This window comes from Schistocerca nitens, chromosome 6, assembly GCF_023898315.1.
Source record: "Schistocerca nitens isolate TAMUIC-IGC-003100 chromosome 6, iqSchNite1.1, whole genome shotgun sequence".
Classification (NCBI taxonomy): Eukaryota; Metazoa; Arthropoda; class Insecta; order Orthoptera; family Acrididae; genus Schistocerca; species Schistocerca nitens.
Genome location: NC_064619.1, coordinates 497,279,046 through 497,305,130, shown reverse-complemented (window position 1 = coordinate 497,305,130; position 26,085 = coordinate 497,279,046). Strand labels below are relative to the sequence as shown.

The following is a 26,085-nucleotide window of genomic DNA, read 5'->3' as shown; positions in this document are numbered from 1 at the left end:
TTCACACTCCCCTTGTTGTTGCCTATCTTGCGCATGGACTACTCAGTTTGTATATTTTTCTTATTTTTTCATAGTTCCACACAACTTCTTCCTGTTTTCTCGATTGATCTGTGTTCAGTTTTTCAAGGCCTATCCACTGTGCCAACTTATAACTAAATCTGAGGGAGGTGCGATGGGGAGGTTTCCTTGTGAGTATTTCCAGGTACTCAGGCAAGAACTTGAAAAGTATCCGGTACATAGCCTGTAATTTTCTAGAGTTAATTGTCGTTTTTATACCGCTATCATGCTACTTTTTTCGGAAAATTTAGCTCAAACATTTGTAAATTGATATTTGTAAAAATATAATTGTTGTAAGTATGTTTTGGTGGGAGTGGGGGAGGGGTGGAGGTATCATGACACCCTCCCCCTTTCGTCCGCCTGCCATTGGATTCTCGCCCGCATTTAGGTGGTATACCGTACTTCCCCTGTAAACTGGCTTATGTATGCGCGAATTCTGCGCGTCTTTGCCTTAGTTTATCGGGCAGTTTTGCTTTGCAAGTGGAGCCTGAACGAAATTTCATTTGCTCATTTAGCTTGTCTGGGCACAGCGTCTCAGTCGCCTAGTTTTAATACATCCGATACCTTGTTTCTTAGCTGTCTATTCAAAATAACATAAAATAACGTATACTCATACGCGATTGTAATTGAGTCCATAAATTTAAAGAAACATGTGTTATTTTTTCAGAAAGGCTTTACAGGGTGTTCATACGATAATACGTGCGTTCTACACGTAGCCACTGTCGGAGTACAATTCTAATTAGATGAACTTTTCGTTTGCAAATGTTGCCTGTACCGCATAGTGTTGGTGATCTGAGAGACAAAGCTTCAGGTTCAGCAGTTCAAGGTTTAGGAAGTGGGGGATGAGAAGTGTTAGTTCGGTGCTTGTGGCTTGTTTAGGGTGTATTAAATTTTGCATTGGGTATAAGTGGAACAGCATCTCTTGCTCAAAATTGCACATGGTTGTCTGTGTTGCTTTTCAGTGAAAACAATGTTCTCCATGTTTACTTACCGATGTTTGACAGTGGCCGTATTGCTAGTATGTGTATCACATGTAACAGGTAGGTCTAAGTGGTTGCTGATATGTTAAGCGTAAAAGTTATCGGAGGTTCTGACATTATTTCAACTTTTTTTGTCATTCTGTTTTATAACGATTTGATGATGCGGCATATACCGTAGAATTTTTGTGATAATTTGTAGCACTGACAAGGAACAACAAACTAGCCCATTTCTATTATGCTTTGCCGCAAGTAAAGTCATGTTAAAATGTGATTAGGGCTTTGGTAGTAGCTATCTTTTAGTATTCAGATGCAGTCCTATCAGCGTTTCGTTACACTGCTATGCTGTGAGAAAGTATTTGAAGATTAATAAACGTGAACATTTTCCGTAGTAGGATGTAATGCGAATTTTATTTAATCGTGCCATTAGCCAATTTCGACTACTTGTCATTGTCAAACACCTAGCTGCATACATCGCCATGTATAACTAACACTTTACAAACCTCTCATTAAGATAAAAGATTAAAGAATAAAACATGAATAATGTGAGGTGTGTAAAGTGTTCTTTATACATGGCGATGTATGCAGACAATGTAGCGCTTTCCATGTTGGTTTGACAATGACAAGTACTCGTAATCAGCTAATTGTACGATTAATTAAAAATCGCAGTTCAGCCTACTACTGAACCTGTTTATTAAACATCTGTAGGCTGTAGAACCTGAGAAATACAAGAAAATTCAAATACAAAATTTTATTTGAAGACTCCTGATCAGCGCACGTATCCCCAAAACTGCACAAGTGCCGAAATATTCCAATGAAAATTACAAAAATGTATGTATAGTGTGAAGTTAGTAGCTCTCTCTCTCTCTCTCTCTCGAATTGAATTTGCTGCTGTTTAGCAGCTTCATGGTATTTTTTTAATGTAGCTACTGTATTTAAGATTTCCACAGCAAATAACTTTTGCTTTATCAGTATTCTAATGTTATCACAGTCAGTATGGATCTTCTCTACACTGTTGGCTAGTCATGTTTACTTACTGATTAATTATCCCACGCTTCCATACTACCTCAACGTTAATATTTGATTCTAGGTTTTTCGTGTGAAGCTGGGTGTCCAGGTTTCCTCGATGATCCTGATAAAGACAAATGCTGTTTAACTGAATATGGATTACCAAGATGCTGCACATCTATAGAGTACCATATGCAGGTATTGAAAGATGGTGTTAATGGAGCTCTGAACGATTGGCAGGGCAACTTAGCGTCAGGGGACTGGAATGGCAATAGACCACTGCAAGATAATAGAGATTGGGAGATCAGTACGTTTGATGGAGACTCAAAGTAAGTATCACATAATTTGCCTCATTTATCACTGGTTTAAACTGTCTAAGATTCTCAAGTGTTGTATTGAGAACTGCATTTCTTCCTCCTCTAGTTTGAAGTTCAAATTAACATAGAGGTAGATTTTATATTATTTGGGTGTTTATAAAAAGACTGGAAAAGTGTAAATAATGTCTGTGTGTGTGTAGTTAAACTCAGTCCTTTATTAAGTTAAAAAAAATTGCTTGCAGGTTTCCTACAATACTTATCATAATTGCTTTGGCAGCACTTTTTGGAATTGTCGTTACATGTTACGTACTCTGTTTATGCTGCCCATGTTGCTTACTCTACAAGCGAAGAAAGAGAGGAGCTGTTTACAGGCGTATGTATTTGATTATGGTATAAAAATATTATAATTTTCATAATCTGACAGTTATTTAATCTGATTAAGAAATGAATTTACAGGTGTTGTAACACCCACAGTGACAGTTCCACAAGCGAACCAGTCATCTGCAGCAGTTGTGCCCAATCATCCTCAAGAGGCAAACTTCACACAGCCAACTACAGTTGGGGCAGGTTTGATGCCCAGTGTATATAACCAGCCACCTCAGCCTTTGGAAACAAATTTTGCTGAGCCAGTCACAATGGGACCACCTATGGGATATAGTGGGTACAATCCAGTACATCATCCTCAAGGTAGGACATAATCACACAAATTCTGGTAAATTATTTTATCCTCAAAATAAGATAGGTCCTAACTCAAATTTAGTTCAGGCAACACAAGATTGTACTAGTGGCTTGTTTATTTGTTGATCTGTGGACAAATTTTGCTAATTGTTTCAGACCTTCAATTCGTAGTCCTAATAGTGTACCTTTGAGTATTGTTGAACATTGTTATTTTTGTCAGCTCTGCAACAGCAGTTTTGCTTAGTAGTTGCCACTTACACAATGTGCTTCTGAGAAATGCTGCTAATAGTTGACTGGCCTAGTAGTTCAAAAACTGGACTAGGGCTGTGCACATAAGAAGGGCACTGCATGATGGGCAGAGACACCAAAATAAAATACTTTGTAACAGTTGCCCCGTGTGCTGTCTCGGTCCATCTCCATATTGTCTGGCAACTGTTCATGGTACGTGCCAGGGGGGCCACTGTTAAAGCTTGTAACTAACATTAAAAATATTTATATTATTAACATGCTGTCACTATCGCTTGTCAAAGCAATAATGTTTTTAGTACTTGACCTACAAGTAATTGTCACAATTCGTACAGTGGTTAGCACACTGGACTCGCATTCGGGAGGATAACAGTTCAATCCCACGCCAGGCCATCCTGATTTAGGTTTTCTGTTATTTCCCTAAATCGCTCCAGGCAAATGCCGGGATGGTTCCTTTCAAAGGGCATGGCCGACATCCTTCCCTATCCCCTAATCCGATGAGAACGATGACCTTGCTGTTTGGTCTCCACCCCCCAATCAACCCAACCCCACAATTCATACGAAACTATGAAGATGAAGATGTTTGTGTTAAATGCTTAACTGTTAGCACTTGCTATAGATTGATGTTACATGGCTGGTGTCACATGGTACACACCCTCTAGCTGTTGTGCGTCACCCCACACCATCTGCCTTCGTGTGCGCACTGAAGTCCGGTTCAACTTCAGTAGTCGTCGTCGTCGTCGCCGTCGGTCCTGAGACTGGTTTGATGCAGCTCTCCATGCTGATCTATCCTGTACAAGCTTCTTCATCTCCCAGTACCTACTGCAACCTACATCCCTTTGAATCTGCTTAATGTATTCTTCTCTTGGTCCCCCTCTACGATTTTTACTCCACGCTGCCCTCAAATACTAAATTGGTGATCCCTTGATGCCTCAGAACATGTCCTACCAAGTGGTCCCCTCCTCTTGTCAAGTTGTGCCACAAACTCCTCTTCTCCCCAATTCTATTAAATACCTCCTCGTTAGTTATGTGATCTACCCATCTAATCTTCAGCATTCTTCTGTAGCACCACATTTCGAAAGCTTCTATTCTCTTCTTGTCCGAACTATTTATCGTCCATGTTTCACTTCCATACATGGCTACACTCCATACAAATACTTTCAGAAACGACTTCCTGACACTTAAATCTATACTTGATGTTAACAAATTTCTCTTCTTCAGAAACGCTTTCCTTGCCATTGCCAGTCTACATTTTATATCCTCTCTACTTCGACCATCATCAGTTATTTTGCTCCCCAAATAGCAAAACTCCTTTATTACTTTAAGTGTCTCATTTCCTAATCTAATTCCCTCAGCATCACCTGACTTAATTTGACTACATTCCATTATCCTCATTTTGCTTTTGTTGATGTTCATCTTATATCCTCCTTTCAAGACACTGTCCATTCCGTTCAACTGCTCTTCCAAGTCCTTTGCTGTCTCGGACAGAATTACAATGTCATCGGCAAACCTCAAAGTTTCCATTTTTTCTCCATGGATTTTAATACCTACTCCAAATTTTTCTTTTGTTTCCTTTACTGCTTGCTCAATATACAATTTGAATAACATCAGGGAGAGGCTACGACCCTGTCTCACTCCCTTCCCAACCACTGCTTCCCTTTCATGTAGTATTCTAGCAAAAAGCTGTAATAAGAAAAATGGACCTGTTAGACAATAGCTTTTTATTAAATAGTTGGACTGGCATAGGTATAAGATTCCTGTGGGATTCGTAGAAAGGAGATGTGGCCTATTGGCCTTCTGACAAACAGCATTTTGTTTGTGTTTGGTCAAGACCTTGCTGACTTATCCATTCATTGAAATACTGGGCTTCCTTTATTATTGCTTTTTGTACCCATGGATTATCAGCTTAGAATATTATTCCCTTTAATTTCCTATGTGAACTGACGTAAGTTATAAGACAGCAGTCCCAAGTTCCCAGAGCACGTGTTGAGTTGATAATTACATAAATCTTTGTGTAATCTTCTGGAGATTTACCTTCTTCTATAAGCACATATTCAACTGATAAAATTCTGGGCTAGAGTGTGGTACTATACCCCCTTAATCTTGGCTGTGGTGCCAAACTGATCTGTAGTATACCCAATGGATACGTTAGGTTCAAAAGGTGATAATTTGGTTGTGAGTTGATGAAGGCAATGAATATGAATCTGAAATGAAAATTATGGTAACACATTGATTTGGTGATTAGCCTGATGTTTACATCTGCGTCATATTTAGTGCACTTCCCTTATGAAAATGAGAACTGTAGGTAAATACTAGAACCTATACAGTATTATTATTTAGACATTTTTACTTATGATTCCCAGTTTTTTTTTTTTTTTGTCTCAAGAATAATCCAATGCAGTTCAAAAGCATAGTGATTAAGAGGATGGTTTGATAAGTCTGCCAAAAAGCAAGGAAAAATGTTTGTTTGTAAAAAACTGCATGACAATCTCGCGTGAGGAATATACACTTGGTCTAACGATCCTCTTGTCTTTTCATCTCATTGGGAAAATAGGTTCTGTCAAACTCTGCAAAATACTCACTGACGACTACTATCATTTCATCATTTGATGAAAATTTCTTCCCTGCAAACCAAAATTTAAAGGGGAAGAGGGCACTTGCTGCAAAGTCTGCTGAATGGGGTGGTTAAGTCAAAGCCCATTTCATGCACTTTCACCATTTTTATTGGTGTGTTGGCGCATTATCTTGGTGTAAGAGCACTTTTTTGCATGCCGACCTTGGTCTTTCTTCAGTCAGCTCGTTTCAGGTGTTCCCGATGTGAAGTGTAATAAGATCCTGTTATGGTTCTGCATTTGTCCAAGTTAGTTATGAGGATTATTCCTTGGGAAACCCAATAAACAGAGGCCATTACCTTATCAGCTGACAAAGTGATCTTTGCTTGCTTTAATGCACTTTCACCAGAACTGTCCATTGTTATGAGTGCCATTTTGTGTCTGGCGTGTAATGATCGATCCAGGTTTTATCAACAGTCATAAATTGGCATAAAATGCCATTCAGATTGTATTGAAATCTTGGGCTGGTTTTTGTCGACTGAGCAATTGTGGCACCCACCTTGCACACAGTTTCTTCATAGCCAATTCTCTGTGCAGGCTATTGTGTACTGTCTCAGTTCAGAAGCCTAAGCAAAATTATGAATTTTTATTCGAATGTCATGGATTACGGCACGGATTTTGTCAATGGTTTCCTATGTGATGACCTCAATTGGACAGCTGGAGTGTGCTTTGTCATTAGTGCATGTCCGACCATATTTAAATTAATTAATCAAAAAGTAAATGGTGTTCAGTGATGGCACAGAGTCTGCATGAACTTCATCCAATTCTGTTTGATTTGTGCGACAGTCTAACTCTTCAAATGAGTGTTAATAACAGCATGAAATTCTGTTTCCTCCATTTTCAAGTGCACTCACCACACCAACCGTTCAGTCTGTCGACAGTGAACTGTATGCTGTACATTGTTGAAATTCTTTGTATGAACCTTTGAATAATAAAGCTTATCAACTGCGAAAGAATGTATTCTGTTCCTTCATGGAAATTTACTAGAGTTCTGGAACCATTTTTGTACATAATTACTATACCTGAAGAAGAAGTAACATTCATTATGCCACATCAAGGTTGTCTGTAGCACAAAAAGGGTACACAATTCTGCAACCAAAATTTACACCAAAGTGCACACCACCTTAGTTATCTAGCTAAATTTAGATTGTTGACTATTTTCAATGCTGCCTCGGTAACGAACGTGACGTATTGTCCCATACAGCATAGCTACCGAATGATTCTATTAAGACATTGTCAGAGTTGTGAAAGGAGCCTTAGAAATTCCTGCCCCCCTCCCCCCATTGTTGGCAGTGAGAAATCTAGTGCATCTTTGTGTTAATGACGTGGCATTGCCTCTGTTTACCTCCCAGCGTGTACCATTGGGTGACAATGGGTATAACATGTTCAAGTGGAAGTTCAGCACAATGGCTTAGCTTTGTTTTGTATGTGTCTTCATCGGAACTTAATGTGGTTGGATTACATTAGACTAGATGTAGTTTTCGTTCCAGTTTATCCATAGTGATGAGATCCTCTACGTCGTGGAATATGGCAGAAAACAAGAATACACAGTAAATATTTCCAAAATAAGAACAGATATGCTTATGTACCATCCACGGTTCCCAAAAGATGCCCTTGTGGATGTAAAATCGGTCAAACTAAATAAATCACATCAGTCAGTTCTGCTAAGACATTCATCAGTTGAGTAGGAGGAGTTGGCCAACAATAAATCCTTTAGACTCTTCTGAAACTAAACTTTATTCTTAGTTAAACTGTTTATGACTGCAGGCATGTTATTGAAAATATGTGTTGCTGAATAATGGACACCTTTTTGAGCTAAATGAGTTAAAAACTTGGTGAAAGTTATTCTTATTTCGTGTACTGATTCCATGAAATGATTTGTTGATTTGAAAAAGATGCGGGTTTCATGGCAAATTTCATTAAGGAGTAAATATATTGGGAAGCAGGATCTCTAGTTCCTTAAACAGCACTCTGCAGGACATTTTTGAGTTCACACCACAAATAATTCAAATTGGATGTTTTCAGGCTCACAGAACTTTAGCATGACTTGGTGAGTTACCCCAAAAAAATAATCTCACATGACATTATGGAATGAAAGTAAGCATAGTACAATAGCTTTCTTATTTTTACATCACCTATGTCTCACAACATTCACATAGCAAATAGAGATTTGTGTAGGCACTTCAGCAGTTCTCTTAAGAGTTGATTAGTTGCTTTAGCTTATTTTATCATCAGCTGAACGACAGTTTGTTAATATTATGGAAACAGGAGGCACCCACCTCCACTAAACCACCACCTCCTGAGTCATACATTGTTCACAAATATTAAAAATTGGAGTTGATACCTGATTTCAGTTGTCTTTATTGTTTGATATTCTGCCAGGTTAGATTATATTAATCTAAATATACAGTTTTAACCGCACTGTCACACCAAAACAACTAGTAATTAGTGGAATCTATATTTGGTTGCTTTCTGCATTAATGGAAAATCTCAGATGGAATAAAATTTATGTATGACTAGGAGAGACAGATGTCACTCGTGTATAGGAAACTTAAGAGATCTTTGGAGAAAGAAGCTCCTCTATTAGTATCAAGAGTTCAGATGGAAAGTCAGTATTATGCAGAAAAAGGGTGCCTGAAAGGTGGAAGGAATGTATAGAATGGCTGTACGAGGGAAACCATCTGAACGACTATTATAAAAGTAAATGTGGCAGAAGACATGAAGCTGCGAAAAGAATTTGAAAGAGCATGGGAGTACATGATATTCCCTCAGAATTAAGGAGGTCCTTGGGAGAATAATCCATGACAAAACTGTTGCACTGGTATGCAAGATATGAAACTAGTGAAATATCCTCAGACTTACAGAATAATTTAATAATTTCAGTTTCGAACAAAGGAGATGCTGACAGGTGTGAAGATTAATAAACCATCAGTGTAATGAGTCATTGTTGTAGATTACTGCAGATCTCAGGAAATATCAGTTTGGATTCAGAGAAATACAGGAAAAATATGAAGTAATACTGATCAGAAGATGTATCCTAAGCCTGCCACACGAGGAGTCAGTTTAGCATCCATTCGAATTAGGGGACAGTTGTGATTGACTGGGGGAGGGGCCATGACGCATCACTATACATACATACATACATAAATTAATCCTTGTTCCATAGCTAATGAATACGACATTTCGTAATGATGTCGAAGTGTCACTTTAACATAAGTTTTCTTTAAGCAAAATAATTTATTAATTTTTTTACGGTTACTACTTCATATCTAAGAATTCATCTATTGAGTAGGAGTTGTCATTCAGAAATTATTTTAATTTGCTTTTAAATGTTGGTTGGCTATCTGTCAGACTTTTAATACTATTTGGCAAATGACCAAAGATTTTTGTGGCAGCATAATTCACCCCTTTCTGTGCAGAAGTGAGATTTAATGTAGAATAGTGAATATCATCATTTCTTCTAGTGTTGTAGCTATGCATTTCACTGTTATTTTTGACTTGGGATGGGTTATTAATGACAAATTTCGCAAGTGAATATATGTATTGCGAAGGCCCTGTGAATATCCCGAGTTCCTTAAGTAAATGTCTGCAAGGTGATCTTGGGCGGGCTCCAGCTATTACTCTGATTACGCACTGTGCAATGAATACTTTCTCTCTTAATGACAAATTGCCCCAAAATATGATGCCATATGAAAGCAGTGAATGAAAATAGGCATAGTGGGCCAATTCACTGATACGTTTATCACCACAATTTTCAATAACCATAATAGCATAAGTAGCTGAACCTAACCGTTTCAGCAGGTCATCGATGTGTTTCTTACAGTTCAATTTATCATCAATGCACACACCCAGAAATTTTGAGTATTCTGCCTTAGCAAGAGACTTCTGTTCATAGTCTATATTTATCAATGGTCTTATGCAATTTACTGTACAGAATTGTATAAACTGTGTTTTCTCAAAATTTAATGAGAAAATTTGCAGAGAACCACTTAATAATTTTCTGAAACACATTGTTTGCAATTTACTCAGCTGATTCTTGCTTCTTGGGTGTGATTACTAAACTTCCATCATCAGAAAAAAGAACTAGCTTTGCATCTTCCTGAATAATGAGTGGTAAGTCATTAATATATATTAAGAATTAGGGACCCAAGACTGGAACCTGTGGGACACCATTCTTGGTACCTCCCCAGTTAGAGGACTTGGCTGGTTTTTGCAGACTGTGTGTACTGTTAATTTCCCCCTTCTGCATTCCTCCAGTTAAGAATGAATCAAATCATTTGTGCACTGTCTCACTCATACCACAATACTTAAGCTTATCTAGAAGAATTTCATGATCCACACAATCAAAAGCCTTTGAGAGATCACAGAATATCCCAATGTGTGATGTTCTGTTAGTCAATGCATTTAATATTTGATAGTGAAGGCATTATAGCATTTTCTGTTGAAAAGCCTTTCTGAAAACCAAATTTACATTTTATTAGTACTTCATTTTTATAAATATGTGATGCTACTCTTGAATACATACTTTTTCAAGAATTTTGGATAAAACTGTGAGAAGTGAGATTGGGCAGTAGTTGTTAGCATCAGATCTATCCCCTTTTTTTATGCAATGGTTTAATAATAGCGTATTTCAGTCTATCTGGAAAAATGCCCTGTTCCAGTACATATGTGCCTGAGAATCCTACTTATTTGAAGCTTCTAGTAATCTGTTGGAAATGCCATTAATTCCATGTGATCTTTTACTTTTGAGTCGATTTATTATTTTCCTTATTTCAGTCAGAGAGGTGGGTTGAATTTCAATTTTATCAAATTGCATAGCTACTGGTGTGTTCCATATACTGCCTTGCATTTTCTAATGAATAGCTGGATCCTATTTTCGCTACAACACTTAAAAATGTTTATTAATGTTTTGTACTTCTGACTTCTTGTTAACAAACTTTTCATTGTGTTTGATAGAAATACAGTCTTCCTGTGATATAGGTTGCCCTGTTTCCCTTTTCACAATATTCCAAATTGTTTTAATTTTATTATCAGATGTGCTAATCTCAGACATAATGCACATACTTATGGACTTTTAATAACTTTTCTTAATACAGTGCAGTAGTTTTTATAATGTTTCACTGTTTCGGGATCATTACTACTCCTAGCTATATGATACATTTCCCTTTTCCGTTTGCAAGATAATTTTATCCCTTTAGTAAGCCATGGCTTTTTACATGGTTTCTTACAATTATATTTCAGTGTTTTCTTAGGGAACTTGTTTTCAAATATACTCACAAAAGTATCATGAAATAGGTTAAATTTTAAATTAGCATCATGTTCCCTGTACACCTCATCCCAGTCTAACTGTTGCAAGCTTTCCCTAAAATTTTGAATTGTTAAATCGTTAATGGAACACACTATTTTGGAGGACTGTTTTGCATTGCTGTATGGAGCTATATCATATACTGTAACTAGCTGTTCATTATCAGACCGACCATTCTTAACAGGAAAAGTTTTTATGTGATTAAATTTATCTTGGTCTATGAAAACATTATCTATCGGTGTGCTGCTTTCCTGTACCACCCGAGTAGGAAAATCAATAACTGATGTCAAATTCAAAGAACCAAGTAATACTTCAGGCTCAAGCTTTCTATATTGGACTCTTTCAGAAAATCTACGTTGAAATCCCCACAAACAATAATTTGCTTTCCTTTGTGTGACAGGTAGCACAACAAAGAATCCAAGTTTTTCAAAAATAGTTGAAAATTTCCCAATGGGGCATGCATGGCTACAATTATAAAAGTGCCATTGTTTAGTTTCTCACATGCACATGCTTGTATATGTTGCTCTATGTAAATTTTTTGGTTTCCAAATTTTTCACACTATGACTGATTTTAACATATTGTGGCAGCTCTTCCTCTCTCTCCATAGTGTCTTTACTTACAAAAGCTTATATCCACCTACATTTACATTTCCATACCTGTGACTATATGATGATCTGACAGGCATAGTACATCTATTGCACCCTCACTTTCTAAATCTTCTAAACACGTAAGAAGCTCATCCACTTCGTTTTTTAATCCCCTGATATTCTGATGCAATATATTAACATTATTTTTCACTGTACTGTCACTGTAGTCTGAAGTTGTATTTTTTGTCATTGGCTACAGACTGTGTTTCTAATCAATGAAGATGACATGACAAGGTTTGTTTTATTTACAAACTTTTTTCTTCCTTTTATTGTTACTGTGATCACTAACAATTTTGCTGTTCTGTTCAGATGTTTTATTAATGGTTAGAAATGGTCCACAAACTTTCATTGAATGCTTTTGTTTTTTACAGTTGCCATGCAGCCACCTCCTCCATATAGTGTTGCAGTTGCAGGTGATCCTTATCCCAAACAGGCACCATATAATCCATTATATCAACAGTAAAAGGAAAAAAAAAAAACTTAAATTTTGTAACTCACTGCAATGACTGCGTAACTTGGTCATAAATATTGCCACCGGGTGAAAGTCTGTTGTATGTTGACAAGAGTTCATAATGTCTATGCAAGGAATGGATACGAACCTCTTACTCAGATCTATGACTCCCTTACCTTGCACAGTTTAGAATTTAGGAAAGAGAAAGGTAAAGAGAATTTAATAGTTCATCAGTAATAAATATCTAGGTACATTTCATGTATCATATTTTATAAATGTGACCTACTTATATTGTGTGCTTCCATATATCAATGAATATATTTAGTGTGGGGCATTTGCCTCGCAGTTTTGAAAATTAATGATATTGAGCACTTTGTTTAAATTTTTATACCATTCTAAAAAGTAGTTAAAATGTTGGAATTATATACTGCCATGCTGAGCAGTACTTTTTGAAGTGGGTGAATAGGAAGTTCGTTAGAATTCTGAAATTAAATAATGTGCTTCCATATACAAGAATTGTATTACGTACTCAAAGACTTCAAATCGACACAGTCCTGTGACTTGCCACTAAAAGATTCATTTTTGGGTGCTATAAGGTGGGTGCCTTTAAATAGTCATCTACTTTTTAGAGTATTTTTTATGTAACTATAATTATGAATTGATCTGAATTAGTGTTTGTGAATTGTGTTACTGTGTTAAACACCAGTAAAGATTCCTAAAATCATGACACTAGAGTTATAAGAAACTACTGTAGAGCTTTATCAATTTTTTTGAAAAATAAAAGGATTTTTCTAGTTTTCTTTGTCTTCTTATTGCAAAAAACAAAACAAAAAAAACAAAAAAAGTGTGTACTAGTTGTCACGATAAGTTTTTGACAGTTCCCTTTGTAATTCACACTCTTAAATTTGGCCATAGTAGTAGTTCAGCACTATATCATGCCTACCTGCACTTTTTTTAATAACAGGAGCTGATACAGATGTCAAATTCTTAAAGATGAGCTTCACTAAGAAAAATTATCTCAAAATAAGTTTACCAAATTTATCTAAAATCCGTATATAAATTTTGTTTTGGAGTTGACAGAAGAAGTTGGCATTGTTAGGTGTAGGTATTGCTTCAATTCTGGATACTACAATTCCTTTAATGTTGGAATCCTTATTTTTAAACAAGGATTAGTCTCCATGAGAAAGTTAATTGCTCCAATAAATACACTGTTTTTGACATCCAAAGTATACAAACACAAATTTCATCACAAGACAATCCAATTCTAACATTAAATTGTTGCTGCCTGCAACTTGTAACATAACTCACACTGTACCAGACAAGTGTCAGCAGTTAAACTCTTTGATAAAATGTAATATTACAATGTGCATCTTTCTCCATTTCCATCTGCATTGCATAATATGGTTTTTATGAGAATATAAATGTCGTGTTTGCACAGTATTTAGTACTGTAATAAGCTGCAAGTCATAAATTTATATTCAGCACATAATTTTTACAAAATATGGTTTGTCTAAGATTCCCAATTTGAGAATTTGTATATAAATTACTAAATTTTTATAATTTTAATAATTTGATGTTACAAATAATATTAAAGTATCCAAATCTGTTCACAAATACATCTATTCCCAAAACTAGTCATTACTCCACTAAAAATCCATGTTATAAGAAAGATATGGGCTTCCTAAAAATCAGTAATATTAGTACATGTTAACAACACTGTGCAGCATTTCTTTTTAGAAATACAGATAACTAAAGTTTTAATTAATTAAAACATTTTAAAAATACATAATGTGTAATTCTAAATTAACATAGTTATTGCACAAGGCACCATATGGTGTATAGCGGAGGGTGTCCTGTACAACTACTAGTCATTTCCTTTCCAGTTCCACTTGCAATAGAGTAAGCGAAAAACTAAAATCTATATCGCTCTGTACGAACCCTATTTTCTTGTATTTTATCTTCATGGTATGTTGGAGGTGGTAGAATAGTTTTGCAGTAAGGCTCAAATGCCAGCTCTCTAAATTTTCTGAATAGTGTTCCTCGAAAAGAACATTGCCTTCCCTTGAGGGATTCCCATTTGAGTTTCTGAATCATCTCCGTAACAGTTGCATTTGTATGAAGCTATTGGTAACAAATCTAGCAGCCCACCTCTGAATTGCTTTAGATGTCTTCCTTTAATACGACATGGTAAGGATCCCAAACATTCGAGCAGTACTCAAGAATAGATCATACTAACATCCCGTTAAGCAGTATCCTTTACAGATGAATCACACTTTCCTAAAATTCTCCTAATAAACCAAAGACGACCATTTACCTTCTGTACCACAATCCTCCATTCTCGTTTCATTTTGTACAGATCTGCATCATTATGTCAAGATATTTAAATGAAATGACTGTGTCAAGCAGGACATGGCTAATGCTGTATCCAAATGTTATGGGTTTGTTTTCCCAACTCACCAGCATTAAATTACATGTTTCTACTTTTAGAGCCAGCTGCCATTCATCACACCAATTAGATTATTTGTCAAAGTCATCTTGTATCATCCTATAGTCACTCACTTTTGACAACTTACCATACGTCACAATAGTCGGCAAACAATTGCAGATTGCTGACCATCCTGACCGCCAAATCATTTATGTACACTTGGAATAACAGTGGTCCTGTCACACTTCCCTGGGGCAGTATACCATTGTCACTGATGAACACTGGCTGTCGAGGAAAACATGCTGTATTCTATAAATTAAGAAATATTCGAGCTACTCACATCTGTAAACTTATTCCACATGCTTGTACCTTCGTTAACGGCTGCAATGGGGCACAGTGTCAAATGCTTTCTGGAAATGTTGAAATGTGGAAGCCCCCTGTTGACCTTCATCCATAGTTCGCTGTGTATCATATGAGAAAAGGGCAAAGAGTGTTTCACATGAGTGATGCTTCCTAAAACAATGCTGATTCATGGACATCAGTTTGGTGCCTAGTATAGATACTCTCCCACAGGCATCAGCAGCAGAATTGCGAGTTTCTTTCCGATGCTGATAGTAGTCTCGCAAGATCTGATGGACCCACTCATGCCCACCCACTGATCCACAGGCCCAGCTGCTCTGTACTTTGAGGGCCATCTCCCACCACTATATAAAATGGTCCATAGCTCTGCCCACTCGTGCTCAGAGCCACTTTGCAACATCATGCTACGCAGATGCTGCCTGGTCGTGGCTGTGTGTTCACTGTTGGTCTTTGACTTTTCCTTGTGGGCACTGTGATAGTTGGATCCTGTTTCTTGCTGCATTGGTTATAACAAGTACTAGTACGTTTTGAGATTAAGTGAAGCAAATCTTCTGTTTGCTGTGTTACTTTTTCACTAATCATTACTGCTCCTGTGCAACTTTCCTATGACAGTTCCCGCACCACTCTGTAGCCAACTCTACTTCTGTTGTGTACGAAGTTGTACATAACAGTAAACTTCTGTCTCAAGAAAATTTATTCTGTCCGAAGTGAGAGTATGTTCCAGGATTCTGCAACAAATCTTGTTAGTGATATTTGTCTGTAATTTTGTGGGTCTGTTCTTTTTACCCTGATATATAGGAGTTGCCTGCCTTTTTTTCGTTACTTCGAACTTTGTGCTGGGCAAGAGATTCATGATAAAAGTGAGCTAGGTAGGGGGCCAGTGCCTTAGTGTAGCCTTTGTAAAACCAGTTTGGGATTCCATACAGACCTATTGACTTATTTGTTTCCAACTCTTCCATTTGTTTCTGTGTCCAGGGATGCAAGGATGCTTATTACCAAGTCATCCACTTGCTCGTGTAACACAGATTGCTGCACACTTAGTGCTGGATGTTTCACTGCCAGGCCAGGAACATGGCATCAGGTGTGAGGCTGTGCTGTGGCTGCCACCAGCAACATAGCATCAGGCTTGTGGGTCTGTAGTGGCCACGGGCGGCCATATGACAGCCACATCTCTCTAAAGTACAATTACAAATGTTGAAGACTGATACCAGTCTACGAAAATCAATAATCATGGAAACTATTTCAGATTACTTTATACAGAAAAGAAAATGCTCTTGAAAAAATACCAGTGATCTTCCTCTTACACTACTTAGCTGCTGTTCTTATAGACTACTTTATACTGAGAATTTAAGAAACCTTACTGATTCCAGGTAACACTATCAGCTGCTTATAAACTGAAAAGGTTAAAATCTATTCAGTATAATGTCAATTTGAGTTTACATCCACAAGCCCAAATGTTATGATAAATTATAAAAGGAGTGGCTTAGAAGCAACTGTTGTCAGCAAGCCACATTTGAAGCCTCCCAGGGGGCTTGCCACTCTTTGGTGGGTTCATGCTTGTCTATCACGGAGCCCCAGCCTTTGCAGCATCTTTTCCCTTCCGTGCTGCAAGTCTAACCTCATGCTATTCGTTTTCCCCTCCCTTGGGGTGTCATTGGGAACATTCTGCATTGTCCATCGCTGACATAAGAACAGTCTCACCACTGTTTTTCCTTCTGTTTTCCTTTCTTTTTTTTTACCTTCTCCTATCCTTCCCCCGCTCCAGTGTTTGAGGTTCCTATTTTTCTTCTTCCTCCCTGTGCACTTTTGAAGGCCAGCCCACAAGTCAGACACATAACAGGTGACAGTGTAATGGGTAATTCCCAACCCCGGGTCAACAGGTAGGGTTCGCATGGTACAGGCCAGGCCCAGGGAGGGTAATTGCCTGAGCTGCTACCCCAAATTGCCAGTTGGTCCCTCTGTCAGGAGTTTGGGAGGTGTGAACAGTCAACTAAGGCGGGTGTGCCCCCTTGTGAAGGGAGCCCCCTGTTGGAATGAGTGCGCCATTGGAGGTGATGGCAATCGTGGGGATTGTGTTACAATGAGCCAATCATCTTCCCAATAAACGTCTACAAAAGGTAAACAGAGTGACACTAATGAGTCGGACCCTTCCAGCTGCACCACAGTTTGTCTTGGTTTCACATAATGAAGACGGTCAGTCCTTTACAACAGTATATCCGTTTATTATTCAGAAAGGTGTTGATGCAATTGCCGGTCCTGTGAAATCCTGCGCTCATTTACGGAATGGCACTTTGCTTTTGCCGACTACTTCAGATTCTCAAGCACAACAACTGCTTGCCGTTTTGCTTCTCCACGGCTAAACTGTTTGTGTCGAGGCCCATAGAACTCTGAATTCTTTCTGGGGTGTTATTTACAGTAGACTGCTTGACAGTCTGACCGAGCCCAAAACCCAAACATACTGCTCTGATCAGGGTGTCATTGCTGTGCATCAGGTGATGAAAAAAGTAGATGCCTACTCACTCTTTTTCTCACCTTTGATAGATTGGTGCATCCGTCCAAGATCAAAGCAGGCTTTGAAGCTATCACAGTCCAACTGTACATTCCGAACCCGATGCACTACTACTAGTGTCATTGTTAGAACCACACTCGAAGGTCTTGTCGACACCCAGCCAAATATGTAAACTGTGGTAGGGATGCACATGAGGGCAATTGTCTGCTGCCTCCTCCCCGCTTGCACCAACTGCAATGGTGACCGTACCGCTGCCTCTCAAGATTGTCCCATGTATCTCAATGAGTGGGCTTTCCAGGAGATCTGGGTAAAAGAAAAAGTTCCTTACCTCGTCACTCGCAAGCTATTGGCCAGTTGAAAACCTTGCAGTCTACCGTCTGGCACTTACAGTAGTGTTCTTGCTATGTCTCGCTCCATGAAGGACATGGCCACACAGACATGTGACCTCAAATTCAGCTCTGAGGTTGTGAAATTGCCCATTGTCAACATAGCATTGCCATCCCCTCATCCACCTGTGCAACAAGCCATCAGATTCTCACCTCAAGGGGCGAGACACCAGCTATACAACCGGCAGGCTAGAAAGGACAGGAATAGTACCCCCGTTAAGATTTCCTACGTCCCTCCAGCCAATCAACACCTGAGTTTTCCTCTGCTAACCGGAAAGGCTCGAAGATCCTCTTAGACAGTATTGCCATGTGATACCTTCGCCTGGCCGACCTCCGTGTCGCCGGTGCGCACCATAAACTGTTTCTCTGCATTGGACTCCGCAGACCAACAGCACAAGAAGGCCGATGATTCTGTGGACTTCATGGAGCAGAATCCTCCTGCCTCTGTGTCCTGTAGCAGCGAGTCTTCGCAGGTTGTCACTCAGCAGCTACTGGGGTGACACCCCTTTGTTTTCTCCTCATCATGACTCTCCAATGGAACGTTCGCAACCTTTGATCTAACAGAGAGGATTTATGGATGATTTTAGAATCGCAGCATACCCTCGTACTCTGCCTTCAGGAAGCAAAATTGCATCCTCAAGACAGCTTTGAGCTTCTGCATTTCTTCCCAGTCCATTTTGACCTCCTCAGAGGTTGGCATTCCATCTCATGGGGGAATCGTGCTGTTCATACAGGATGACGTTAATAGTCAACTGATCTCCCTGTCTACCCCTCTTCAAGCTGTTGCAATTCACCTTTAACTTCCTCAGCTGACATTTTCCCTTTGATGTCACCAGGGCAGACTTTCTCCAGCTTATTGGGCAGTTACCTCGCCCATTTCTGTTGCTCATTGACTTTAACCTTTTAACTGCTCTGGACGTGTTTACGCTCACCACCAGGCTTTCTACCTGGTACTCTGAACTTGTCTACGCGTAGAGACCTTCAGAGTACCAGGTAAAAGGACTGGTGGCGCGTGTAAACACATTCAGAGCACACAGGGACTGGTACAAAGGTGCACGCGTTAACACGTCCAGAGCAGTTAGAGTTAATGCACACCATCCCCTTTAGGGTTCTCCCAGAACCTATCAGAGAGGTGCCCTCTTCTCTGACCTTCTTAATCAACTTAACTTCTTCCACCTTAACACAGGAGCACCCACATTCCTTTCAGACTCTTCACATACCATATTCCCATATGGATCTATCCTTCTGCACAGCCCAGCTGGCCCATTGTCTTGTGTGGTCCATTCTTTTGACACCTACTCGAGCAGTCATTTCCCGTGTGCTCTCTGTTTGCTGACTCCTACCCCACCTGCATGCCTACCAAATGGTAGCTTACTAAGGCTGACTGGTGGCTTTTTTGCCTTCCTGACGACCTTCAACGAACACAGTTTCCCCATTTGTGATGACAAGGTGGACCATCTTACAAATTTTATCCATACCGCTGCAGAATGTTCCATTCCTGGCACTTCCTATTTACCACACTGTGTCTCGGTCCCTTGGTTGACTGAGGCATGCTGTGATACAATTCGTGCACGAAGATGTGCCCTCCACATTTTTTTACCGTCACTCTACGAAGGAAAACTGCATTCATTATAAAGAGATGGGTGCACAGTGTCATTGTATTATTCAGGATAGCAAAAAAGGTATCTGGATTTCATTCACCTCTGTCATGTGGGATAACCTCCAATGGCTCTCTGGGACCAAGATCCATTCCCCAATTTCTGGCCTGACAGTAGCAGACAATGTCATCATGTACCCTATTGCTATCTGCAACACCTTCGGTCGCAATTTTGCGGAAATTTCGAGCACTTTCCACTATCACCCTGTCTTCCTCCATCAGAAATGAGCAGAGAGGGCTCAGGCAATATCCTTCTCTTCTCAGAATCGTGAATGCTACAATGCCGTTTTTACTACGAGGGAGCTAGATCATGCTCTCACTTCATCCTGATTCTCTGCCCCAGGGCCAGACGCTGTTAACATTCCGATGTCGCAGCACGTTTCTCTTGGAGGGTAGAACTGCATCTGGGCAGAGGGCGTTTCCCAGACGTTAGCGTGAAGCCACTGTCATACCCATATCTAAGCCTGGAAAGGACAACCAACTTCCTTCTACCTACCACCCCATCTTTCTCACCAGGTGTGTTTGCAAGATGATGGAACATAAGATTCATGCCTGGCTAGTACGGTAGCTCGAGTCTCGCATTTTAATAACCGGTGCACAGTATGGGTTTCGAGCGCACCATTCTGCAGTTGACCATCTCACCACTTTGTCCACCTATGTTATGATTGCTTTTTTGCCGAAATTCCAGACTGTGGCCATGTTTTTTGATTTGGAGAAAGCTTGACACACCTGCTTGAGGACTGGTATCCTCTGCTTCCTACACATGGGGCTTCTGTGGCTGCCTGACCAGTTGCTTTGACGAATTTATAAAAGACAGAGTTTCCAAGGTCCCTGTGGGTTCTGTCATGTCAGATACCTTTATCCAGGAAAACAGTGTGCCTCAGGTTTCTGTCCTGAGAGTCGTCTGCTCTGCTGTCGCCATTGGTGCTATAATGCCTTGTCCCTCCCATGGGGCATCTCCGGCTCCCTTTTTGTTGACGGTTTGGCCATCTATTTGCAGCTCTCCATGGACCTCTCTCATTGAGTGGCATCTTTAGCAATGTCTCGATTGTATTTTTTCATGGAGCATCAACAATGGCTTTGGCTTTGCCACTGACAAAACCATTTTTGTGAATTTCTGGTGGCATAATTGGTTTCTCCCACCAGTTTACATCTTGGGCTTGTTGCTCTTCCGTATGTTGAAACTACAATATTCCTGGGGCTCATGCTCAATAGGAAACTTTCTTGGTCCTTCGTGTCTTACCTGGCAGATTGATGTAGGTGGTCTGTCAGTGTCCTGTGTTTCCTCAGTGGTTCTTTCTGGAGTACGGATTGAACCGCACTCCTCAGTTTGCACCGGTCCCTAGTCCATTCAAAACTAGACTCTGGGTGCTTTTTTTTGCACATTCCTCCCTCTTATGCTGTCTCAATACTATGCACCGTCGTGGCATCTGTGTGACCATTGGCACCTTTTACACTAGCCCAGTTGAGTCTGTATGCAGAAGCTGTCGAACTACCATTGTCCTACCGCCGTGACTTTCTCCATAGCAGATATGTACGCTGTTTGGCATGCAAGGCCAACCTTCCTGTGCCTCCTTCGATGACACCTTTGATCGCCAGTATGGGTTGCATCCCTCTTCTGTTACCTCATGGAGTTCACTTTCGGCTCTTGCTCCGGAAGCTTAACTTCACACTACCTACAACATTCCCGGTGGGCGTGAACCCTTCACGATCTTAGCTTCATTTGGTGGCCCATGTTCACCTTGGCTTACATTCGCTTCCTAATGGCATTACTCCAGTCCGTGTTCACCTCGGCTTTTATACACTTCCTAAGGGCACTACTCCAGTCTCGCTCTGTCGCGTTCAGTTTCACGACATTCGCATGGAACTTTGCGGCTGTACCTTTGTGTACACTGATGGCTGTCGGACTCATCGAGATGCTGCGTGTGCCTTCGTAATTTGCACCGATGTTTATCAGTATTGGCTTCTGGTACACTGCTCAGTATTTACAGCAGAGCTCTTCGCCCTGTATCAGGCGACGAAGTACATCCAGCAACACAGGCTTTTCAATTTTCATCTGCTCAGTCACTCAGCGCCCATCAAAGTCTCTGTACCCTGTACATTGCACGGTTAGTGCAACAGGTTTAGGAAAACTGTCACTTGCTCACTCTTGATGGAGCCATTGTGCTGAGTAAGTAGGTTCCTGGTCGTGTCAGTCTGACAGGAAACAAGGCTGCTGAAGCTGCTACTGAGGCTGAAGTCCTCATATCTCAGTCCTCTAGTTCTTATGTTCCCTCCATGATATGTGTTGCCTTATGTCAGGAGGTGGTGTCATTTTGGCATCACCACTGGTCTTCCCGTCATCGGAATAAGTTCCATGTTATTAAGCCTCTCCAAGCAGGTTGGATGACCACCTCTCGGCACTCCTGCCACAAGTTGACCATTTTAACTAGGTTGTGCATTGGGCACAGCCTTTTTAGCCATCGTCATTTAAGTGGCACTTCCCCACTACTTTATACACATTGCACATAAATTTTAACTGTCCGCGATTTCGTGACTGAATGCTCATTTTTTAACTTTTTATGTTCCCCTTCGGTTTGCTGTCTGAGTTGTTGTTGTTGTTGTTGTTGTTGTTGTTGTTGTGGTCTTCATTCCTGAGACTGGTTTGATGCAGCTCTCCATGCTACTCTATCCTGTGCAAGCTTCATCTCCCAGTACCTACTGCAACCTACATCCTTCTGAATCTGCTTAGTGTATTCATCTCTTGGTCTCCCTCTATGATTTTTACCCTCCACGCTGCCCTCCAATACTAAATTGGTGATCCCTTGATGCCTCAGAACATGTCCTACCAACCGATCCCTTCTTCTGGTCAAGTTGTGCCACAAACTCCTCTTCTCCCCAATCCTATTCATTACTTCCTCATTAGTTATGTGATCTACCCATCTATTCTTCAGCATTCTTCTGTAGCACCACATTTCGAAAGCTTCTATTCTCTTCTTGTCCAAACTATTTATTGTCCATGTTTCACTTCCATACATGGCTACACTCCATACAAATACTTTCAGAAACGACTTCCTGACACTTAAATCTATACTCGATGTTAACAAATCTCTCTTCTTCAGAAACGCTTTCCTTGCCATTGCCAGTCTACATTTTATATCCTCTCTACTTCGACCATCATCAGTTATTTTGCTCCCCAAATAGCAAAAATCCTTTAGTACTTTAAGTGTCTCATTTCCTAATCTAATTCCCTCAGCATCACCCGACTTTCGACTACATTCCATTATCCTCGTTTTGCTTTTGTTGATGTTCATCTTATATCCTCCTTCCAAGACACCATCCATTCCGTTCAACTGCTCTTCCAAGTCCTTTGCTGTCTCTGACAGAATTACAATGTCATCGGCGAACCTCAACGTTTTTATTTCTTCTCCATGGACTTTAATACCTACTCTGAATTTTTCTTTTGTTTCCTTTACTGCTTGCTCAATATACAGATTGAATAACATCGGGGAGAGGCTACAACCCTGTCTTACTCCCTTCCCAACCACTGCTTCCCTTTCATGTCCCTCGACTCATATAACTGCCATCTGGTTTCCGTACAAATTGTAAATAGCCTTTCGCTCCCTGTATTTTACCCCTGAGGGTATGTCGCCTGTTTCATACATCTTGCTCACCAGATGGTAGAGTTTTGTCAGGACTGGCTCTCCCAAGGCCGTCAGTAGTTCCAATGGAATGTTGTCTACTCCCGGGGCCTTGTTTCGACTCAGGTCTTTTAGTGCTCTGTCAAACTCTTCACGCAGTATCGTATCTCCCATTTCATCTTCATCTACATCCTCTTCCATTTCCATAATATTGTCCTCAAGTACATCGCCCTTGTATAGACCCTCTATATACTCCTTCCACCTTTCTGCTTTCCCTTCTTTGCTTAGAACTGGGTTTCCATGTGACCTCTCGATGTTCATACAAGTGGTTCTCTTCTTTCCAAAAGTCTCTTTAATTTTCCTGTAGGCAGTATCTATCTTACCCCTAGTGAGATAAGCCTCTACATCCTTACGTATGTCCTCTAGCCATCCCTGCTTAGCCATTTTGCACTTCCTGTCGATCTCATTTTTGAGATGTTTGTATTCCTTTTTGCCTGCTTCATTTACTGCATTTTTATATTTTCTCCTTTCATCAATTAAATTCAATATTTCTTCTGTTACCCAAGGATTTCTACTAGCCCTCATCTTTTTACCTACTTGATCCTCTGCTGCCTTCACTACTTCATCCCTTAGAGCTACCCATTCCTCTTCTACTGTATTTCTTTCCCCCCATTCCTGTCAATTGTTCCCTTATGCTCTCCCTGAAACTCTGTACAACCTCTGGTTCTTTCAGTTTATCCAGGTCCCATCTCCTGAAATTCCCACCTTTTTGCAGTTTCTTCAGTTTCAATCTGCAGTTCATAACCAATAGATTGTGGTCAGAATCCACATCTGCCCCTGGAAAAATGTCTTACAATTTAAAACCTGATTCCTAAATCTCTGTCTTACCATTACATAATCTATCTGATACCTTTTAGTATCTCCAGGGTTCTTCCATGGTTCTTAAACCAAGTGTTAGCTATGATTAAGTTATGCTCTGTGCAAAATTCTACCAGGTGGCTTCCTCTTTAATTTCTTAGCCCCAATCCATATTCACCTACTACGTTTCCTTCTCTTCCTTTTCCTACTGTCGAATTTCAGTTACCCATGACTATTAAATTTTCATCTCCCTTTACTACCTGAATAATTTCTTTTATGTCATCATACATTTCATCAATCTCTTCATCATCTGCAGAGCTAGTCGGCATATAAACTTGTACTACTGTAGTAGGTGTGGGCTTCGTATCTATCTTGGCCACAATAATGTGTTCACTATGCTGTTTGTAGTAGCTTACCCGCATACCTATTTTCCTATTCATTATTAAACTTACTCCTGCATTACCCCTATTTGATTTGATCTGAGTTATCTGCCATTTTAGCAAATGATGCACAGGCTGTCGACATTTTGTTTTACCCATCGCAGCAATATAGCAAAGGCCATTTAAGTTTTAGTTCTGGACCTCTGTTTGTCTATTTTGTATTTTGTAGACCTTTTCTCCGCGTTCCTGTTTTTAGTTGTCTTCTCTTCTGTGATTTCACTCTTTCTCGGCGTATTCCACTGATTAATTCTTCTCGTGTTATCAGCAGAGTGGTGGCGTCATCATGTCGCAACATTCCAATGAGTTTCGCACCCATCATCTTCTGGCGAAGTTCTGCTGTGTTCTGCATATCTATATAGCTGCTTGGCCATCGTCTGCTACTGTAGGCTGGCCAATCACCTTCCTGCAGAAGGGGGTACCACGTTGGGGGTGGGGGAGGCGGGGGGGGCGCCGCGGACCAGCATCGAGACCCGGTGACTATCCAATCTGTCTGCGGACGCCACTGCCTTCAGATTGGAGCGTTCCTGATGTATTTTGTCAATTGTGGGATTCCATGCAGCACTGACCTGAAAATCGTTATCCCTATTTACTAAATTGTTGTGCAGACATATCTCCACTGCCTCTCTGAAGATCGACTCCCAGAAACCATTGGCGCTGCACAGCTTCTTCGTTTTTTCGAATTCGAAGGTGTGTCCCTCAATAATGCTCCCTGCCGCCGTTGGATAAGCAGCTGCAGCAGCAAGTCGTATACTCTTAACTCACTTATTTGTTATATAGTTTAATTCTTAATTTCTTTGGGTGTTTTTGGTACTTGCATTGTTTAATTCATAAATTTCGGGCATATTAGAGTATTTTAGAGTTGTAGCATTGCGTTTTAGTACCTGAATAGTGTAAAATCACGTAGTCTCCTTCCGCCGCCGAGCAGTGCGTCAGCAGTGCGCAAGTAGCAGCATTACAGCATCTATTAGGCAATCTTGTATTTATTTTAATAACCATTCAAATTTTGTGTCGAATTGTTTGTGCTCTCTGTAGATTAGTTCAGACGTTCTTTGCACAACAGTTTTTAGCATGGATAGGGACTGCAACTGCTGTGTTCGGATGCAGGCTGAGTTGGCATCCCTTCGCTCCCAGCTTCAGGCAGTGTTGGCTTCGGTCACACAGCTTGAGGCTGTTGCCAATGGGCATCACTGTGGGGGTCCGGATGGGGGTTTGTCGGGGACAGCCAGCTCGTCCCACGCATCCCCCGATCGGACTAAGACTGTGGCTGCCCGGGATACTGTCCACATTGAGGCTTATCCCTCACCTGTGGTAGAGTGGGAGGTTGTCTCGAGGTGTGGCAGGGGGCGAAAGACATTCCGGAGGGCTGAACGGAAGGCCTCTCCAGTTTGTCTGACGAACTGGTTTCAGGCTCTATCTCAGGCTGATACTGATCTTTGGCCAGACATGGCTGCTTGTCCTGTTCCAGAGGTTGCCCCTCAGTCTGCAAGATCCGGGCGGTCGCAGAGGGTGGGCTTATTGGTAGTTGGGAGCT

The 26,085-nt window shown here is 40.3% G+C and overlaps 1 protein-coding gene across 2 annotated transcripts; it reads left to right on the top strand.

The window, feature by feature from the left end:
- The first annotated feature begins 854 nt into the window (after nucleotides 1-854).
- LOC126262996 (uncharacterized) lies at nucleotides 855-13,096 on the top strand. Of its 2 annotated transcripts, none has more exons than XM_049959954.1 (5): nucleotides 855-1,097; nucleotides 2,125-2,371; nucleotides 2,602-2,732; nucleotides 2,834-3,046; nucleotides 12,220-13,096. In XM_049959954.1, exons 1-5 carry the CDS (start codon nucleotides 1,028-1,030, stop codon nucleotides 12,309-12,311), a joined length of 753 nt encoding a protein of 250 aa, XP_049815911.1. In that variant the 5' UTR covers nucleotides 855-1,027; the 3' UTR covers nucleotides 12,312-13,096. The 2 variants fall into 2 exon arrangements, with proteins under 2 accessions (XP_049815911.1, XP_049815910.1); XM_049959953.1 differs by having other exon boundaries at nucleotides 858-1,097; nucleotides 2,816-3,046.
- Nucleotides 13,097-26,085: the final 12,989 nt, after the last annotated feature.

Coding starts and splice junctions, on each gene's coding strand:
- LOC126262996 (XM_049959953.1), top strand. CDS start 1,028: ATGTTCTCCATGTTTACTTACCGATGTTTGACAGTGGCCGTATTGCTA. Junction 2,733..2,815: donor GAGAGGAGCTGTTTACAGGC/GTATGTATTTGA, acceptor ATGAATTTACAG/GTGTTGTAACACCCACAGTG. Junction 3,047..12,219: donor TCCAGTACATCATCCTCAAG/GTAGGACATAAT, acceptor TGTTTTTTACAG/TTGCCATGCAGCCACCTCCT.